Source organism: Vulpes vulpes, chromosome 16 (assembly GCF_048418805.1).
Source record: "Vulpes vulpes isolate BD-2025 chromosome 16, VulVul3, whole genome shotgun sequence".
NCBI classification, from domain to species: domain Eukaryota; kingdom Metazoa; phylum Chordata; class Mammalia; order Carnivora; family Canidae; genus Vulpes; species Vulpes vulpes.
Window position 1 is genome coordinate 446,857 of NC_132795.1, and position 20,174 is coordinate 467,030.

The window sequence follows — 20,174 nt, forward strand, 5'->3', positions numbered from 1 at the left end:
TATTTCTAAAGGAAGGTCTTGATTTTCCATCTCCTGGTGGTTCTGTTTTCCGGTGGTGATGTGTGTGCAGATACGCCGTGATTTCCAGCCTGGTCCTGGTGATCGCTGGTGTACAGCCAAGGGGACGCTTCGAACCCAACAGACTTGTGCTGTTCAGGTGAAAAAAAATTTCACGCGCACATTGACATCATGTAAAACTACCAGAATGGGGTGTGTGTGTGTGTGTGTGTGTGTGTGTGTGTGCGCTGGTGCAGTCATCGGTGTTCCAGGATCACCGGACACATGGCACTGAAACAAGCTACGGTGGCAGCCAATGCAGAAACACTGATTTAAGGCTGTACCGCAGACGCAGCTTGGGAAGTCGACATCATGAAGTGGGACCATATTTATTCCGCCTTCTAGCATTGACGACTCCGAATAAACGACAGTGAATGTGCAGAGCCCGTCCCTCCGGGCTGCGGTCCCATCTGCACGGACACGTCCAGAGCCCTGGTCTGGAACCACCCAAGGTGTGGAGAGCCAGGTGGGGAGCCTTCCTGGAAACCTGAGCACATCGCCCCGCTGAGGCCAACAACAGGCCGTGTCCTTTCTCCTCATGAGAGGCACAGGCATATTCTCCGTGGCCGCGCACCCCACGTGGCCCCAGGGAGATGGCACTCAGGGACGCCGAGCTCCCGTCCTGATGCTGCACCCAACTCCTCTGAGGTATTACATCATCATGGGAAAGACGGGAAGGGAGCCCACTGGATTTTACGTCCTCTGGGCATTTAGGGGAGTAAGAAAGTGCCTGGAACATTCCCAACTCAGTGGCAGGACACACGGGGGCAGAAAAGGGCACTTTCCGCCTCTCTTGCGGCTGGGAACCCAGTGCTCAGGATGCTGGAAGGGCACTGGGCCCCAGGGTCCCACCCAGGATTAGCAGGGAGGAGTCACCATAGGATTCCTGGCCACACCGGGAAAACCCCACAAACTGAAGTCGCTAAAACGTCTTGTCTCTGAGAAGCCACCTGAGCCTGCGCATGGAGGCAAACCATGGTCTCCCCAAAATTCACCGTTTGTCGCCCGCAGGCCCCAGATCCCCAGTGCAGGGAGCGCACCCTGACCCTGCCGCTGCTCTGCCGTCAGCCCACGTGCCCGTGACCCCCGAAGCACCCACACCCGCCTCCAACGGCTCCGTCGATTTTCTGTTTCAGACTGAGACATAATGGAAACAAACAACGGCACAAGCAGGCAAGCCGCGGCGTAGGAGACCAGGACCGCGTGCCGGCATCGTGTGCGGGAATGTGGACACGAGCACAGACCCCAGCCCGCACAAATTTGGGGGAGGGGTGGGGGTGCCTCTTGGCAGCAGAGGGTGCAGCTCGGCCAGGGCACGGAAGACTCAGCTATCTGGAGGAGCTGACAATACAGCGAGGTCGGCTGCTGTAATTCCTCCCCTGAATAAAAAATACTCCAGTAACATACGGAGGAAAGATAAATAAATATGTTGTTTTGGCAAAGAATCTGAAATGCAGTCGCGGGACACAAGGCAAAGGCATCCAGAGAGCTGAGCTAAGGGAAGGATCTGAATGCACCGTCCAAAATCCCAGCTCCCCGCGCACAGGGCCTGGACACTGAGACGCAGCAGCTCACACGGGTGATGTAATCATCACCTTACGATGGAGGAAATTGTAAGCGTCTCGTGCACATGGGCTCTGGTCCGGGGCCCCCAGGGAAGCTGCACTCACACACTTAGCAAGGTCAGAGTGACAGGGCGAAACCTGAAAGCACGGGCTGTGTTTCTGCCCCAAGCAGACACTGTCCATCTGCTTCATTAAAGAAAATAACCAAAAAGGAGCATCCTGAGCACAAAAGATAAGGGAAAAAAAAAAGGAAGAAATCTTCCAGGTTCCCACAAGATCAAAGCCACAAGGCCCCACATGTGCTGGAACTATACGGTCTGCAACTTTCTGAGATGGCCTTTGTCTAATGAGTTTTAACCTTTCGTGGAAAAAAAAAAACAACGTAGATCACCAGCTGTGCAGCAAACAGCCCCTCAGTGGCGCATCCTGGTCTTCGTGCAGACTCCATATTCCCAGGCGCTATCCTGGCGCCAGCTCGGAAGAAACTCTTCCTACTTTTTAGAAATTCTGAACAGTCTGTCCCTGTTGCACCACGTGTATAATTACATGTACGTGACCACACATGATGCAGGCAGAGAAACATCACGCAGGACGTCATGTGTGATACAAGGGTCCATATAATCATGCATCTACTTGCACATGAACAGGCAACCAGACTGTGTTGCTATGTTACCCCAAGAAAAGTACCGTTGTAAAGCCGTGACTCTGAGAGTGGTGGGGCCCCTGGGGCTGAGAGGCCCCCCCGGCCTCTGTGCACGTGAACAGGACCTGTAAGTGGGTCCAAGATCCCTCCAGGGGTGCCCGCTGCCGGGCTCTGCAGGTGTGTGGCCCCGTCAGGTTCTGGGCTGGCCCGGCCTCCCCCCATCTCTCAGGAGGATGCAGAAGGCGTGTGTCTGCCCCATCCACCCTGACGTGGGGGCCCCCCCCCAGGACTGCAGTGATGGTCACACGCTCCCCACTCTGTGCCCTGCTCTGTAGGGAGGCACCACAGACACCCCCGGGCCGTGTGCCCTTCCTGCCCATCAATTCTGGCCCCACGGTGTGAGGCTCTGTGCGCTCTGCAGGGCATCACATGCAGAATGACCGTACACCCAGCTCCCTCCATGCAAGCTTCTGGGTGCCCGGCACACGCCACTCAGCACTCCCTCTAGGTGGGCCCAGAGCCGGCTTCTCAGACATGCTCATCCTTGGCCACACGCAGCCTTCCAGGGCTTGGGGAAACCAAGTCACAGCGAAACACAGGGGCTGGATTTCCTCCAAACATCCCCTGGGTCTCAGACTGTCACCGTAGCCCCACGCCGCACAACTCGCACACAGAACCAGAACATCACGTCCCCACTTAGAATGAGCACCTAACTGACATGAGATGGGCAAGTTTTACTGCCAGAAGTCCGTCAGGGGCCCAAATTAAGCTTTAGAATATAGTTTTCTTTCTTTCTCTCCCTCTTTTTTTTTTTTTTAAGTAAACAAAGGCTATATCGGCCCACAGATACATGGTAATGCAATTTTTGCAGCTGTTGGTGCTCATGCATGGTCCCTGGGGAGATGCGCCCTGGAGACTCGCAGACACTGAGCCGCCCATGCACAGCACGCCTGGATCTTCTGGGAGAAGCTACGGGTCTTGCTGCTTCCGCCGTTTAACATCAGGGACGCAATGACCTTTTCTGTGCTCACCCTGGACGCTGGTCACTAAGGCCCATGGCATGAGGGTCACCACAAACATTTCCATAGTTAACAAAAGGGATACTCCAGACCTGGAGGCAGGAGGAGGAGGTTCGGGACGGGGCTACACTGCTCTGATGGGAAACGGGAGCTTATTTTTATGCTTAAATCTCAACTATGATTATCTGATGACTCTGTGGAGGAAACAATGGGATTTTCATTCCCAGGGAAGAGACAGGAATTGACTTATGCATCACCCTAACAAGACGGTAACAAGCAGCAGCCTCTGAAGGTGGCCCCGTGCCCCGGCCGTGACCCAGGCGGGCTCCCCGCAGACCATGCGCCGGTGGGGGCCAAGGGGACAGGCACCAGCCTGGACGAGGACTGTGGAGACCCTCAGCCCCAGGCAATAGCTCCTTCCTCCTGCTGTCCCTTCTCCTACATTCCTGCAAAGCCCAGCTCCCAAGCAGCATCTGGTGCTCGCTCATGGTCCATGGGCTCCTTGTGTTCAGACTCCGACTCAACCCGTAGCCCCCAGGAATGTGCCATCCACCAGCGCTTCCCTACAGGCGGCAGCCAGTGCCTGGCTCAGGCCGGATGCTCGCTGGGGCCCAGACTGCATCCTTCACAGCCGACCGAGTGCCCTGGGTCCTGTACGGCGGCGGCAGGCCTGGCAGGTGGACGGACACGACCACACCACAGAAGCTGGGAGCCCGCGGGTCCAAAGATTCTGCAGCTTTCCCAGGCAGGCCCCCCAACAAGGCTGCTTCCATACTTAAAATAAATAAACACACATAAAATAAACCTAAGTTGCATTCGGTACAGTTTTAGGCACCCCCCCACCCCCCCGCATGGGTCACTTAGAATCGTTCTCCGGAAACTGCACTGCTCGTGGAGCATAGGCCTTGGGCTGCTGGGCGCGCTCGAACTCTGGTCCCACCTGGACAAACGCCGAGCTTCACCGGTCATGATGCCCAGCGGCCCAGCAGGGCCCACCCCAGGCCTCGTCATGCCGGCGACTGCCTGCGATAGCACAGCCACAGCGTGTGTGCACACCGTCCACGGTGAACAGGACCATGACCAGAATGGGTGCAGGAGCCCGGCCGTGACCACCGCTTCGCAGCGCCCAGGCAGGGTGGGTCTGTGTCCAGCCGGCACGTGGCTCCCCCGCCCAGGGCTTCATCATCAACCTCATGGAACCAGGCCCTTGCAGTGATCCCTTCCTGTGAAATCGATGCATCTACTCCAGTTTGGCTTGCTTTGGTTTGGTTTTTAGGGGGTTTTGGACACAGGTGTCAGGTTTTCATAAATACTGGTGTTTACTTTCTCTGAAAACTCAGAAGCCGCTTAAACACCACCGTCCATTCCTGGGAACCTGGGAGCCGTCCTGACCGTCACTGAGCGCCTCCAGTTTCAGAGCCGAGAGATTTCACCATCTTAGGATGGCGACACGAACCTCACGTCACCACAAAGGATAAAGTCATTGAAAATCCTAATACCAGCAACCTGCAGACATGTGTCACGAGGGTCTCCCCGTCGGTGAGGATGCCAGGGTGAGCACAGAGGAAGGCTGCCCTTGTCTGTCGGACAGGGCCCTCTCGCAGACGCCAAAACCCAGCTGTCAGAGGCCACACCAGCTGCTAAGCTCCTGAATCAGACAGGCCAGGCCCAGGCCTCACTGTGGGCGCAAGAGCCACGTGCTGGCAGGTGCGTCATACTGGGTGCTGGGGCGACCTCGCCGCCAGGCCCAGTTGTCTGTGCGGATGAAGAGTGTGATGCCGGAAGTGGTTTAGCCCACAGAGGCCGGGGGCAGGGGGACAGGGCACCCGGCAGGTGCTCAGCTACAGGGGCCTGACCCACAACTCCGGGGGAGCGGCCTGCTTGGATGAAGCCCTGACAAAGTAGGGTGCCACCTGAACAGAAAGAGAAGTATTAAAGCTTCCTGAAAACAATGTCACTTTCTGAAATTTGACAGAGGAATGAGGCATTTTAGGGATGAAAACCACACGAGGAAAATTAATGTCACAGGAGCTACAAGTCACGAAAATGTGTCTTTTTTTTTTTTTAATGGAAAAGCCAATCTTTAACACATTGTGAAATTTGCATAGGAAATAATGGAGCTAGAAACCTGATTTTGACAAAAGTGGTATTAGCACCAGTGTTCAGCCACCAGGTGACTCCACCCGGGCAGGGCTCAGGTCCTGCTCCTTTCATGGCGACATTTTGGCAGCCAGGACAGGGCCTGGTGCTGAGGACACAGTCCAGTAAGCAGCTGACAAATGAATCAGTGTTGGTTTCATTAGCACGTGCAGTTCACCCCAGTAGTGAGTGCACAGACCCCCCGAGAGTCCACGGTGCCTGCATTCCTGCTGCGGAGCCCCGGGCGGGTAGGGAGGAGCGACAGAGACGCCCTCCCCAGGAGCCTGCTCCTCTGGTACCACCCTGCCCCCTTCGCCACGACACCTGCGGTGGCCAGGCTTTGCCAGGCTGAGGATCTGCGGCTCGGTCCTCTGGCGAGCGCAGCTGCCAGGGCATGGGGCCGGCCTCCCCTCCTGCCCTCACCGCCACTTGCGATCGCAGGGTTGGGGCCCCGAGGAGACAGAATGAAAACCTATGCTCGCGGTGTGTGCGGGACCAGCCTATGCGCTCAGTCGTGTTGCAGGGGCACAGGTGCCACTGGTGGCCTTCACTGCTTCACCCTAACTCCCAAGCTCTCCGTCGCTTGAGCCCTAGGAGATGCCCCACAGACCCGCACTGGTACACAGCACCCCATCGCCTGGGTTGGCTCTGTCCCTGGAAGCACGTGGCTGACCCAGTCTGGCCCCCAGGAGGAGAAGCCGTGGGAGCTCTGTTCCTACAGAGGCGGCCCTAGGCCTCATGGCGGGGGAGTCCTTCTGAAACATCTCCTGAAGGGACAGTTGAGAACACTGGCTGACCAAGCCAGGGCAGGAGGGAGCTGAACCCGTGCATGCGGCCTGGGACGGCTCATGGCCTCCCCGTCCGCCCCGTCCTATGTCAGGAGGGCCACGACCCCATGCCCCACTGCTGAAAGGCACACATGGGAGAGCCCTGCGCCTAAGGAACCATGCCCCCCCCCACCCCACCCCGAGGGCATCTACCCTGGGCCCCCGCCAGGCACACCTGTGTCCCTTATGCACCAACACTTCAGCACAGAGCCCTCGGCCCCAAGCCTCCCCCCACACACACACCGTGGCTGACCCGCATCGGTGGGTGCCAGGTGGTACCATGGCCTGGCTCTGCAGGGGACAAGCCTGCGGAACATATGGCAGCAACAGGACAGGACGTGATCCCATTTTACAGTTTAATAGCTGACACTTTGATCCCAGGAGATGAGGCCACTGACACCACGAAATCTGTCCTCCTTTCTTTGCGGAGGCCGGCAGGCACCCGCAGCAGAGACACAGAGCTAGGGCCCGGCTTGGCAAGGAGCAGCCACAGTGCGCACGAAAACCACACTCAGGCTGTTACCTCTGAATCGGGGTTTTCTACACGGACAATCGATTCTGAAGCTGCATCGTGGCTCGAAGGTCATCAAATATAAAAGAAAAATACGCCAAAAAAAATCATTGTAAACTCGGAGCCTTCATGCAGGATTGAAATGTGTGTGCGCAGCACACGGCAGATTGTCTACAGCAAACGGCACACGTGGTCGCAAGGTCATTGCATGTTTATATCCCGAAAGTTTCCAAACCCAGTTGATGTTTTGTGCATTTGGGGTTTCTATTCCTACTGCCACAGGTGAGTTGCATGTTTTTCTCAAGTAAGAGAAACAGATCCCCGGAGCCGGGTGTGTTTTCAGTGATGAAAACAAAGCTCCCAGCCCTGAGGTGCCGGCGACTCCGACACGGCCCGGGGACCTCAGCCACGGCTCGCTCGCCACCGCGGGGAAACAGGTGTCTCCCCCACGGACGCCAGCACGTGGCGCGCCCTGCACATCTGCTCTTTCCTTCAATGGACGAGCGGCAGCCTCACGTGGTCTGCACCGAGCACCTGTCACAGGTGCTGCCCTCATCAGGAACCGCAGCCTAAGTAAGAATCCAGTCGCACCTGGCACCTGCGTGGGGAGCTGATGCGGGGCTGAGCCGGCCTCTCTGACATCAGGCCCCGCCCCTCCAGACCCAGGCCCCGCCCCTCCAGACATCAGGCCCCTCCCCCGACCTAGGCCCCGCCCCTCCAGATATCAGGCCCCGCCCCTCCCGACCCAGGGCCCGCCCATCCAGACATCAGGTCCCGCCCCTCCCGACCCAGGCCCCGCCCCTCCTGACCCAGGCCCCGCCCCTCCATACATCAGGCCCCCCCCCCGACCCAGGCCCCGCCCATCCAGACATCAGGACCCGCCCCTCCCGACCCAGGACCTGCTCCTTCCAATGCCGGCCCCGCCCCTCCCGACCCAGGACCCGCCCCTCCAACCATCAGGCCCCGCCCCTCCCGGCCCAGGCCCCGCCCCTCCAGATCTCAGGCCCAGGCACCATCTCCACTGGTTTTGCTGAGTTTCAGCTTCCTGATCCCCGTTCAGGAAACTTCTAACCACGAAGCGCAGAGGCTCGGGAAGCCCTCCTGCCCGCAACAGAGGGCCCCGCCTCTGCCTACCCAGGCGCCCAGCGAGCGCACCCTGTCCGTGCACCTGTGACCTGGGTGCTGGGCCCCAGGAGCTCAGCTCTGCCCACAGGAGCCACACATGTGCTGACCACGGCCGCCCTGCAGCCGGTCCTGGCCACTTACGACATCCGCCCTGACGCTCACCATGTCCCCCGGGCTGCGGGCGACGGCCCGTCCTGGGTGATCGGCGCCCGGGACTCCCTGGACACAGACAGACCCCCAGGGACCACCTCAGCACGCTCCCAGCAAGAACCTTGACACTGTTGTCTATTTTCGCTGAAACGCGGGGGAACAATAATTTGTGAAGTGAAACACCTGGAGTGTCATCTGCACCCACTCACCTGGCTGCGAGACTCAGGTCTCAGAAACAAACGTGACTGAAATGGAGACGCACTCGGCCTCAACTCGGTGGGAACAGTCAGGCCACCGCCCTTCCTGGAGAGGATTCCTCACGAGAACAGCCTGGGATGTGTGTGGCTTTGTGCTTTTAAAGTCGTGCCCCCCTCCCCGGCCTCGTGCCCCCCACCACCCCGGCCTCGTGCCCCCCACCACCCCGGCCTCGTGCCCCCAACCCCGGCCTCGTGCCCCCCACCACCCTGGCCTCGTGACCCTGACCCCAGCCTCGGCCCCCCACCACCCTGGCCTCGTGCCCCCCACCACCCCGGCCTCGTGCCCTTGACCCCGGCCTCGTGCCCCCCACCACCCTGGCCTTGTGACCCTGACCCCAGCCTCAGCCCCCCACCACCCCGGCCTCGTGCCCCCCACCACCCCGGCCTTGTGTCCCCCACCACCCTGGCCTCATGCCCCCGACCCCGGCCTCGTGCCCCCTACCACCCTGGCCTCGTGCCCCCGACCCCGGCCTTGTGCCCCCCACCACCCCAGCCTCGTGCCCCCTACCACCCTGGCCTCGTACCCCCCACCACCCTGGCCTCATGCCCCCAACCCCGGCCTCAGCCCCCCACCACCCCAGCCTCGTGCCCTGGACCCCAGCCTCATGCCCCCCACCACCCCGGCCTCATGCCCCCGACTCTGGCCTCATGCTCCCACCACCCTGGCCTCGTGTCCCCCACCACCCTGGCCTCGTGTCCCCCACCACCCTGGCCTCGTGCCCCTAACCCTGGCCTCGTGCCCCTACCACTCTGGCCTCATGCCCCCCACCACCCTGGCCTCGTGCCCCCGACCCCGGCCTCAGCCCCCCACCACCCCAGCCTCGTGCCCTGGACCCCAGCCTCATGCCCCCCACCACCCCGGCCTCATGCCCCCGACTCTGGCCTCATGCTCCCACCACCCTGGCCTCGTGTCCCCCACCACCCTGGCCTCGTGTCCCCCACCACCCTGGCCTCGTGCCCCTACCACTCTGGCCTCATGCCCCCCACCACCCTGGCCTCGTGCCCCCCACCACCCTGGCCTCATGCCCCCGACCCCGGCCTCGTGTCCCCCACCACCCCGGCCTCATGCCCCCAACCCCAGCCTCGGCCCCCCACCACCCTGGCCTCGTGCCCTGGACCCCAGCCTCATACCCCCCACCACCCCGGCCTCGTGCCCCCGACTCTGGCCTCATGCCCCCCACCACCCTGGCCTCATGCCCCCAACCCCAGCCTCGGCCCCCCCACCACCCCATCCTCATGCCCTGGACCCCAGCCTCATGCCCCCCACCATCCCGGCCTCATGCCCCCCACCGCCCTGGCCTCGTGCCCCCCACTGCCCCGGCCTCGTGCCCCCAACCACCCCGGCCTCATGCCCCCACCCCAGCCTCAGCCCCCCCACCACCCCGGCCTCGTGCCCTTGACCCCAGCCTCGTGCCCCTACCACCCTGGCCTCGTGCTCCCCCACCACCCCGGCCTCGTGCCCCCAACCCCAGCCTCGGTCCCCCACCACCCCGGCCTCGTGCCCCCCACCACCCTGGCCTCGTGCCCCCCACCACCCTGGCCTCGTGCCCCCCATCACCCCGGCCTCGTGCCCCTATCACCCCGGCCTCGTGCCCCTATCACCCTGGCCTTGTGCCCCTGACCCCAGCCTCATGCCCCCGACCACCCTAGCCTCGTGTCCCAGACACCGGCCTCATGCCCCATAGCCTCGTGCCCCCCTCCCTGGCCTTGTGCCCAACTCCCCAGCCTTGTGCCCACCACGGCCTCGAGCCCCTGGCCTCATGCCCCCAACCCCAGCCCCATGCCCCCCACCACAGCCCTGTGCCTGCCCCCCACCACGGCCTTGCACCCCACCCCGGCCCCATGTCCCCAGCCCTTCTGTGATCCTCCTTCGCACACAGATGCAGGTAAAGACCCAGGATGCCCATGAAGAGCCACCAAGGCTTCTGGAATCTCTCCATGTATGAAGTAAGTTGTTGCCTGAAAACCAGTGAGCTGGTGAACACGAGAGCTAAAGCCCAAACACACACGCACTAGATCCTTCTCCGGATCCACAGTTGTGGTCCAACTCCACAGAGAACTCACTGAAGACCCGGCACCAGAACCACCAGCCCCAAAGCCAGCACAACGCTCTGAAATAGGCAGGTCCTGACAACTGTCGATGGATTTGCCGTGACACGTCCCAGCAACCAGAACCCGTTTCCGTCTCACAGGACGGGACATACCCACGCTGGAAATACACCATTTCCTTATAGAAGAAAACCACTTGCATTCTTCCTGATATTTTATTCTCACAAAGCTTAGCTACAATGTTTTCTTTAAAGAGCAAAAAAAGACACGTTTGAGAAACGCACAGAGATCATCAGACTTCACAGACGGAGCACGAACCCCCGTCCCCCCCAAAAAATTCTATCAAAATTTATAAGAGTTTCACAAGTGAATTTGCAGAACCACAGCACTTCTAGTATTTTTTATACTGGATGGTATTTTTAAAGTCGTAAAAACCCCTGGAAGATCTGAACGGATAGGGGTGCTTCCCCTCCTACAGTGTCGGAGATGGCACCCCACCTGTCCCCGATCCGACTGCCCCCCGGGGCTGCACCCAGGGGCACCCGACGGCAGGAGCGCGTGGGGGGTCGCGTACCTTTGAACAGGGTCAGTCCGCGCAGATTGCCTTTGATTTTAGTCAGCTTCAGTTCCATGGGGCAGACCCGACCTTCCGCTCATGTCCTCTGTCAACTGGGGAGGAAAGAGTCCCCTAAAGTGATCAATACACAAGAAAGCAAAGTGTACAGTTGTCGGCCTGCACAGAGTGACGACCCACCCCCGGGGGCTGTGAGAGACGAGCCACGTGGATGCCCCGTGGATGCGCCTCACACCTGCCACCGCCTGCCGCGCCGTGTCCGTGAATCAGGCACCCGCAGCAGTCGGCGGCTCTGGGCAGCTGGGCACGGAGTGGAGTGATGACTGCAGAGAGCCAATGTCTCCATTGTCGTGCAAAGTCACCACAAGAGCAATTTCTACCTATGAAAACAGGTTTATAAAGTAATTCGCACACACGCCCCGAAAGGCATAATTATATAGGAAATCAATTAGGAGCCCAGAGTCGTTGGGGGCTAGTGGCATCAGTGGTCAATCACGCAGGACGTAAGCCGTGGCATTCTCAAGCACAGACACGTGGGGCACGTCAGCACACACAGGGCAGGGGAAACGACACATCACAGACATGCTCATCATGCACACGCAGATGCGTGTACAGGCGTGTGCACACACTGTCACGGCGCCTGCCCTTGGCGGGGTGTCATGCAGCGTGGGGGTGCCCGAGCTGGACGCGGTCCCGGTTCTTGGATTTCAAACACGTATGGGGTAGCCACGGCATTATTTTATTTTATTTTACTATTTTATTTTATTTATTATCTTATTTTATTATCAGTGAAATAAAACTGAGATAAGTTAACTGGCAACCTTAGACGGCCCACAGGTGGCCGAGGGGCACGGTGCCCACGGGGGCAGCAGCGCGGCCCATCAGGAGGAGGGGCTGTGGGTGTGCGCCACTCCGCAGCCCCAGCCCGCGTGGATGCTGATTTCCTTGGGGCGCAGGGTCCTCCCCTGCAAGCCTGGACCACTGCCCTGAGCTCTGCAGATGCCCCGAAGACAGGCGGGGCGGGCACGGGCACCGTCCACCTCCCCCGGCGCCGGAACCGGTGGGTCAGCTGGAGCGCAGGTGCCTCGGGGAGGCCCCGGGGCCCGCGCGCCTACACGGGAGGCCCCGCGTCTCCCAGGACACCAACGCCAGGCGGCCTGGGGACATGCTTCCTCTAGGGCAGGCCACGCGCGGGGGCAGCGCGCTCCGGGGGGCGCACGTTATCGCCCAGCAGCTTTGCCAAAGTGGACCCGGGTTGCAGGGCAGGGAGCAGCAGGGACAGGCGTGTCAGCCCTGCCCCAAGGGCGTGGGCGCACCCCCCCCCACCCCCCGCGGCTCTGCCCAGGCCCAGGACACTTGACACTTCTACACTTCCTCTGGCGCCAAGAGGGTCAGCGGTTTCCGGCTCCAGAGCCCAGAGAACAGAAGTCCGGATGTTCCTGATCAGGAATCACCTCTCTGAGCTCGAGTCCCCACAGCTGACACCCACCCTCTAGGGTACCCGGCTCCTGGACGGCCCCCGCCACCCCCAAGCGCACTGCAGTGGCCACTGGGCTCAGCGACCTGCCCCTGCAGCAGAGTCACATGCTGGAGCCTTGTGCGCTGGGTGGGGGGAGCACCCGGTGGGTGGGAGCACAGGGTGGGGGGAGCGCGCAGGGTGGAGGGAGCGCGCAGGGTGGAGGGAGCACGCAGGGTGGGGGGGAGCGCAGGGTGGAGGGAGCACGCAGGGTGGGGGGGAGCGCAGGGTGGGGGGAGTGCGCAGGGTGGGGGGGAGCGCAGGGTGGGGGGAGCGCGCAGGGTGGGGGGGAGCGCAGGGTGGGGGGGAGCGCAGGGTGGGGGGAGCGCGCAGGGTGGGGGGGAGCGCAGGGTGGGGGGAGCGCGCAGGGTGGGGGGAGCACGCAGGGTGGGTGGGAGTGCGCAGGGTGGAGGGAGCGCGCAGGGTGGGTGGGAGTGCGCAGGGTGGAGGGAGCGCGCAGGGTGGGGGGGAGCGCAGGGTGGGGGGAGCGCGCAGGGTGGGGGGGGAGCGCAGGGTGGGGGGAGCGCGCAGGGTGGAGGGAGCGCGCAGGGTGGCGGGGAGCGCAGGGTGGGGGGGAGCGCAGGGTGGCGGGGAGCGCAGGGTGGGGGGGAGCGCAAGGTGGGGGGAGCGCGCCGGGTGGGGGGAGCGCGGGGGGGGGGAGCGCAGGGGGGGCCAGCGCAGGGTGGCAGGGAGCGCAGGGTGGGGGGAGCGCGCCGGGTGGGGGGAGGGCGCCGGGTGGGGGGAGCGCAGGGTGGGGGGGAGAGCAGGGTGGGGGGAGAGCGCAGGGTGGGTGGGAGTGCGCAGGGTGGGGGGAGCGCGCAGGGTGGGTGGGAGCGCAGGGTGGGGGGAGCGCGCAGGGTGGGGGGGAGCGCAGGGTGGGGGGAGCGCGCAGGGTGGGGGGGAGCGCAGGGTGGGGGGAGCGCGCAGGGTGGGGGGGAGCGCAGGGTGGGGGGGAGTGCGCAGGGTGGAGGGAGCGCGCAGGGTGGGGGGGGAGCGCAGGGTGGGGGGAGCGCGCAGGGTGGGGGGGAGCGCAGGGTGGGGGGAGCGCATAGGGTGGGTGGGAGCGCGCCGGGTGGGGGGAGCACAGGGTGGGGGGAGCGCGCAGGGTGGGGGGAGCGCAGGGTGGGGGGAGCGCAGGGTGGGGGAGCGCGCAGGGACGGTGGCGAGACTGGGTGAAAAGCTCATCTACGAAGGTGGGTGAGGAGGACCCGGAGCCCTGACCCCGCGAGGCCTTCCCTGAGCCGCAGCCTCCGAGGCCGCCTCTCTGGGCGGAGGATGGAGATGGGGCGTCGGGGCTGCAGGCGCTGGAGGCCGACCTCAGTGACCGGCACCTGAGCCCGCGGCCTCGGCAAGGAAGCAGCGCCCTGGCCCTGCCGCTCGCTGCCACCCGACCACGTGCTGCTTCTCACCGGTGAAAGAATAAACACGAGGCCACGCAAGCCACGGGCCAGCTCAGGGAGGAGGGAGGTTAGATGCAGACGTGTAGCCCGGGCTTGGGCTCAGGGCGCGGACTCACCAGACTCCAGCGAACCGCCTGCCCAGAGGCAGCATCCAAAGTGGATGCCTCTCCCCACCTCCCCCAATCACCGACCCAGGGCACCTGCGGGGCCACCAGGCTCCCGGGGGGCAGGGCCACACGCCAAGCTGCCCCTTGCAAGAACCCGGGAAGACTGGCTCACAGAGGGACCTGCGGAGTCCGGCCCAGGTGTCCTCCTGGATGCTTCCCCCCTCCACTACCACTATCCTCCCCACCCTCCACCACCACCCCCCCACCCCCCTCTCCCCTCCACCCCCCTCCCCCGTGTAGGCCTCAGGGCACAGCCCTCCACACACCCAAACCCAACCCCTGCAAACAGTGCTGGGCTATTTTAGGAGCAGGACTCACTGAACCGGAGACCCAGCATCAGGGGTACCTGGACAGGGGCGGGCTGGGGAGGAAGCTGCCACTGTAGAAACAGCCCCAGGCCTGGGGGGGGCTCCAGCAGGGGGAGGTGGGAATTGGACCCTGGGCAGCCCCCTCCCGCACACCCAGGGGCCACGCAGTCCCTGCTCCCCACACGCAAAACTGTGTGCAGGGGAAGGTCTGTACCCCAGATCCACACAGGATCCTGACCCCCAACAAGACGGGGTCGGGAGGGGGCATCTGCGGGAGGCCTTCCTGAGGGGTCAGTGCCCCTGCAGCAGGACTCAGGACCCCACATCTGGGTCAGGACTCGGGGAGAAGACCGTGTCCATGGACCAGGGAGGCATCCTGTCCAGGCCCAGATCCTCCAGCACCCAGATCCCGACGTCCAGGCTCCAAACCCAGGGGTGACCCCTGTCTGCCATTTGTGAGCCCGTCTGTGGTGCCTGCCACTGACGCCCCAAACAGATCCACTCACGATCGGCTCTGCAGAGGGGGCCTGGGGTCAGAGTCAAGTTCTGGCCGCAGTGTCGTGCGCAGATACGGTGCTGAGCCAACACAGTGCTGAACTCAGGCACCACTTTCTCCGTCAGGACGCACGACAGCGAGGAGCCTGCAGACCCCAGAGCCCGCAGCACCCCACTGCCAGCCACGTCCATCCGCCCCCCACTCCCTGTGGCCGCCTCCCTCACACTGGTCCTGAGGAGGGGAAGGGGGAAGGGAGCAGAAGGGATTGGTGACCGGCAAGGGGAGCTGTCAGAGGGGAGGCAGCACTGGGACCCCAGGATGGGCCGTGCCTTCAAGATGGTAAGTAGGAGGGAGAGCGGTGAAACCACAGGGGCATCAAGGGTTTTCCTTTCCTTTTTTTTTTTTTTTTTTAAGATGTTTTTATTTATTCATGAGAGGCAGAGACCCAGGCAGAGGGAGCAGGCTCCCTACAGGGAGCCCGATGTGGGACTCAATCCCAGGACCCTGGGGTCATGACCTGAGCCGAAGGCAAACGCTCAACCACTGAGCCACCTGGGAGCCCCAAAGGTTTTCTTACAGAGTCAGAACTCATCTACGGGGCTCGAGGACCGAGTCACAGAGACGGAGATGCTGGTGGCACATGTGCTGAGGGACATTCACACCTGTGTCAAGGGAAGCGGGTGCACATGGAGTGGCACAGACTCTGGACTTGTGGGGCTGAAGCAGGAGCCCCGTCCCTAGTGGAAGCGCTGGCTCTGTCCTCGGACTGCAACAGGAGCCATGGTGGGCCTGGGGAAGCCAGCAGGTGCTGCGGCGGGAGGCTCACTGCAACATGCCCTCGAGGAGCCAGTAAGGGCTGGGGGAGTAGATGGGCTCGTCCCGGAGTCCCGGCATGGTAGGGGGCTGAGATCTGGTCCCCTGGGACGGAGACGGACAGGAATGCAGAGCAGCGGCCATGCTGGGCCACAGACTCTACATCCAAACAAGAAGGGACAGTTGGTGAGACGCAAGCGTGGAGCCCAGCAAAGCCCCTGGATGGGCCAGAGCATCCCAGGCGACAAGGAGCCAGCGGAAGAGCCAGGTCAGGGTCCAATGGGAGGCGTGCAAGGGTGGGGAAGGTGAGGCAGTCACCTGGGCCCCAGCTGTGTCTGTGCAGGTGCAGGTCCAGCCATCTCTCTGCCCAGACACCCCAGCTTCCAGGGCCCCACACTCCTGCAGTGGAGACTGAGGCCCCTGCAGCCGTGCCGTGGAGCCACGGGGCCCTGGCTGTGGGCAGATGTTCCCACACGAGTTAAATGCCACCGTCCTTAACAATTGAACACTATGAACTTATAATCAAATAAATCTCATTAAAGCAAAGCTAATAAATCCTCCAGCTCGCCGGCCCCTGGATGCTGCACCACACTGTCCACCGCCACTGCCCTGTGCTGTCGGCCCTGCTGTGCCCAGCATGTCCGTGCACCAGGGAGGCCCCACCACCTGCATGGCTCTGGCCAAGCGGGTGCTCAGGGGTGTCGTACTGTTGGCTCCAAATGAGGAGGTGGGAGCAATCACTGCAGAAACGGGCCGAGTCAGGGCTCTGTCCTCCATGGGGCCAGCTGTGCCGGGCACTCTGCATGCCTCCACCTGGACCAGGAGTCTGCGCCGCTCTCCGCAGGCTGTGAGCTCAGAGGATGCTAGGAGACTAGAGTTTAAATATAGCTTGAAACACCGGAGTTTTACAACCTGGAAACCAAGTCTGGTGGGGTTTCTGCTGCCCGCCACACAGGCCGCACGGGTTCCGGTGCCAGAAGGAGCCCGCACCCCTCTGAGCCCACGGCGCCAGGGCTGCTTCCCTTCCTTCCCTGCTTATCTCAGCCACGCTGGGGGCTGGGGGGGGGGGTTGCCTAGCAACCTGCCTACACCGCATTGCAAATCTGCTGCCTTAAATAAACTGCAATACATGCTTTTTTGGAAAGTTCCGCTGGACATTTTTAGAATGAATTTCCAAAGGTTTCTGAATGACATCACGGGTGCCAAGCAGCTGTAGGAAGTGCAGGTAGCAGCACCCACGCTGCTCCCCACCCTGAGAAAGCTGAGGGGCCACCCGGTCACCTGTCCTTGTCCGTCTCACTGAGTGAAAGCCCAGTGATCTTCTGGGGACACCATGCCCTCTGGGAGGCTGGAGTGGGGTCAGGCAGAGGGACGGGACGGCCGGAGGACCCCACGATGGGTGCGCAGTCACTCGCTCCTGGGTGTGTGGTGGGAGCCCAGGCTGCGTGACACAGGGCTGGCAGGGAAGATGCTCAGGGCACCTGAGCGGCCAGCGTGTCCCAAGTGTGAGGCCCGGGGGGCTCCCTGGGGTGGGCTCTGGGCAGAGTGGGGGTGTCAGAGAGGGCATAGGGTGTGGGGACAGAGTTGGGGGCTGGGTAGGACAGCCACGCCACACAGGAAGGAACAGGACGTCAAGGCTGCCCATCCACTGACCTGTCCTCACAAGACTCAGGGGTCCAACTTTCTCCTCCAGTTCCGAACAAGCCGCTCGAGTCACCTGGTAGGTTAGCGGGTCTCCCCGTCCCCTCGTCCACATAAAGAGCTAATCAGCCCTCATTCTAGGTCCTTGAGAGAAGGGAAAGCCGTTCTGGGGCTCACAGGGGTCTCTGTTTGTGCAATGGTGGTACTTGCCCATGTCCCTCACTGACGCCCAAGGACAAAGAAGCCTGGCTATTATCAACCTGAGGTCTGGGGCAGCATCAGGGTGGCACTGCTAGAACCTGACTGTGCCCTCCTGCTTGGCCACACAGCCCCAATGTGGACACAAGCTCTTCTCTTGCCAGAGCAAATGATGTTTCCAGAGACCCCAGCCACAGGGCGTGCTTGTGCAACCAAGTCCTAGGCACCAGGCTGTAAAAGAAGCAGTGCATGGAATGTTCCAGAAGCGATTAGAGGCAGGGGTGTGCCTTGAGGAGCCTGGATGTGGTGACCACTGCTCGGTCACATCCCAGCCCTTGGGGCCACATGGACAAGGGCCATTCCCTCGGACAGCAGCACAGAATTTGTAGCAGCCTGCTCAGCGCCAACTACCAACAAACACACCCAGCCTGGGCACCCACGCTTGGGGTGTGTGTGTGAGTGTGAAACCTGATGCCTTCAGCTACCATTGAGTTTTTTATCCAAGCTGGCTAAAAATTGCAGTGGGTTCAGTGTGTGTATCTAGATTCTAAATGTACAAATGGAAGCGTGTTGGCTTAGTAGTCCTGACATCATGGCATCCACTGGATAAAGAAGAATGAGTTACAGAAATGATGACTCTGCGGCGGACAAATACAGAATGGACCTCAAACCTGCTAAATACCACCACATGCAGTCGGAAAATGTCCTCCAGTCGGAGAATAAATGCCAGGATCTAGGCATGCACTGGGCGACTCTGGGCCTCTGAACCTCAGGGAACGGTTTCCTGGAAGGTTCGTGTAGGGTGAAGATACAAATTAAAGTCCAAGATATATGTATGCATCTGTGTGTGCACGTGTGCATGTGTGTGTGTGGACGTGCATGCAGATGCCTAAGAATGTGCGTGAGTATGCACGTGGGCATGCAGGTGTGTGCACTGCACATAAATGTGCACTGTCTGTGCTAGTGTATGAGTGTGAGAGTGTGCACAAGCATGCACATGTGAGCGTGCACTGTGTGGGCACACACTCGTGTGCATAAGTATGGACAGGGGAGCTGGCGCACATGTGAATGTGCATGTGTGAGTGTGCACAAGCATGCACATGTGAGTATGCATCTTTGTGTGCACAAGTGTGTGTGCAAATGTGTGTCTGGGTGTGCACCTGTGAGAGTGTGTGTGGGGGTGTGTGCATGATGAGAGGGGCCCAGTTCCCGACCGCTGCCCTGGGAGTGGGAGGAGGCAGGTCTGAGGAATGGAGGCAATCACCATGAGCTACTGCCCGGGAATCCTGGAGACGTGACATTCATTCCTCCCAAACTAGATTCAGCTGGAACATGAAGGTCGGCATAGTCTGGAGACCCCCAAGGCCCTCGGGAGACCCCTGGAAACCAGCTACAATGGAAACCAAGTGACAACGGCCAGCCATTGGGGGCACAACCGGCCCACACAGGACACTCCTCATGGGCACAGAGCCACAGGTGCCCACTCACCGTGTCACAGTAAAGACCAAAGACTGCGACTCTCTGTGGCAACATATGCCCAGGCCCCAGCCACCTCCCACGGCCTTGGACTTCTAAATCCTGGCACGCTGGCTGGACGTACTAGAGATAGTCACGGAACCGTCCCTTTAGGGACATGGGGAATGGCGTTACCCCAGGGTGGGGGTGTGTCTGTGGAGGTGGCTCACGTCCCGGTAAAACGTGGGCTAATCCTGCCCCCAATGGGAGCAGAAACGTTAGGGGTCTCCACTCTCCAGAACCCGCTGGCCCCAGGGCACCCTTTGAATGAATCCACGGGAGACAGGAAAGCTTTGCTACAGTCTCAATTGTCATAGACACAGAGTAATTAAGTCTATTTAGAGGTGGGGCGGGCCGGGCACAGCTCGGATGATCTGCTCTCGCGTTGGAGGCAGAGAGCAAGCAGACAGCTTGTTTGGACCGAAGTCTATTTACTTAGCTGCTCTCCAGCAGGAACTAAATATTCTCAAGGCTTTGGATCCTAGATGCTTCCTCATGTGAGACGAGACCAGTTTTAGTTCCACATATTGGCCTTCGTACCTGACAGTGTGCAGTTGTGCGTACCAAGGGGGCAGAAATTCTGAGCTTCCACTTGCTTTCGTCGATTTTTTTTAAGACATTCGCCTGGTCTCACTTGCCTCCCCACCCTGTGTCACGGACACTGGGCTCCTGGCTTCCACCCGCACCCGGGGCCAGGTCACTGGCATTTCCCCACCACATCCCGTCGGAGGAAACGAGGCACAAGCTGGTTGGGGAGAATTCCGGAGGCTGACGTTCCCAGCCTTCCTGGGGGAACACATGGCACTCGAGGCACCCACCCCTAGGAAGCATCCTGAGGGAGCCTGGGCGGCCCAGTCCGTGAAGCGTCTGACTCCCGACTCTCAGGGTCATGAGATCAAGCCCTGTGTTGGGCTCCACACTCGCTGGGCAGTCTGCTTGGGACTCTCCTTCTCCCTCTGCCCCGCCCCGACTCGTCATACACTCTCTCCCTCTCCCCCCCCCCCAAATAAATAAAGTATTTAAAAAGAAGCATCACGAAATAAGGCAAAAGGGCGAGAAAGTGAGCGCGGAGCAGAGAAAGGCCACAGCTGGAAGCGCGTCGCGTGCACACGTCCCGAAGGCCGGCGGCCGTCAGAGCCGGCAAGTGAGCAGGCCCCGCTCCCGCTCGCTCGCCCAGGACGCGGCGGCACCAGAACGAAGTCGG

General features: G+C 61.3%; 1 protein-coding gene across 5 annotated transcripts in view; it reads right to left on the reverse strand.

Annotated features, from left to right (window-relative positions):
- Positions 1-20,174, reverse strand: part of DLGAP2 (DLG associated protein 2) — a 687,758-nt gene that overhangs the window by 344,741 nt on the left and 322,843 nt on the right. The window contains exon 2 of one of the 5 annotated variants that reach the window (XM_072742320.1): positions 10,917-11,030. The exons of the other annotated variants lie outside the window; for them this stretch is intronic. Within the exon in view, the coding sequence (XP_072598421.1) occupies positions 10,917-10,974 (58 nt within the window). The 5' untranslated portion in view covers positions 10,975-11,030. The remainder of the gene's footprint in view (positions 1-10,916; positions 11,031-20,174) is intronic. 5 annotated transcript variants of the gene reach the window in all.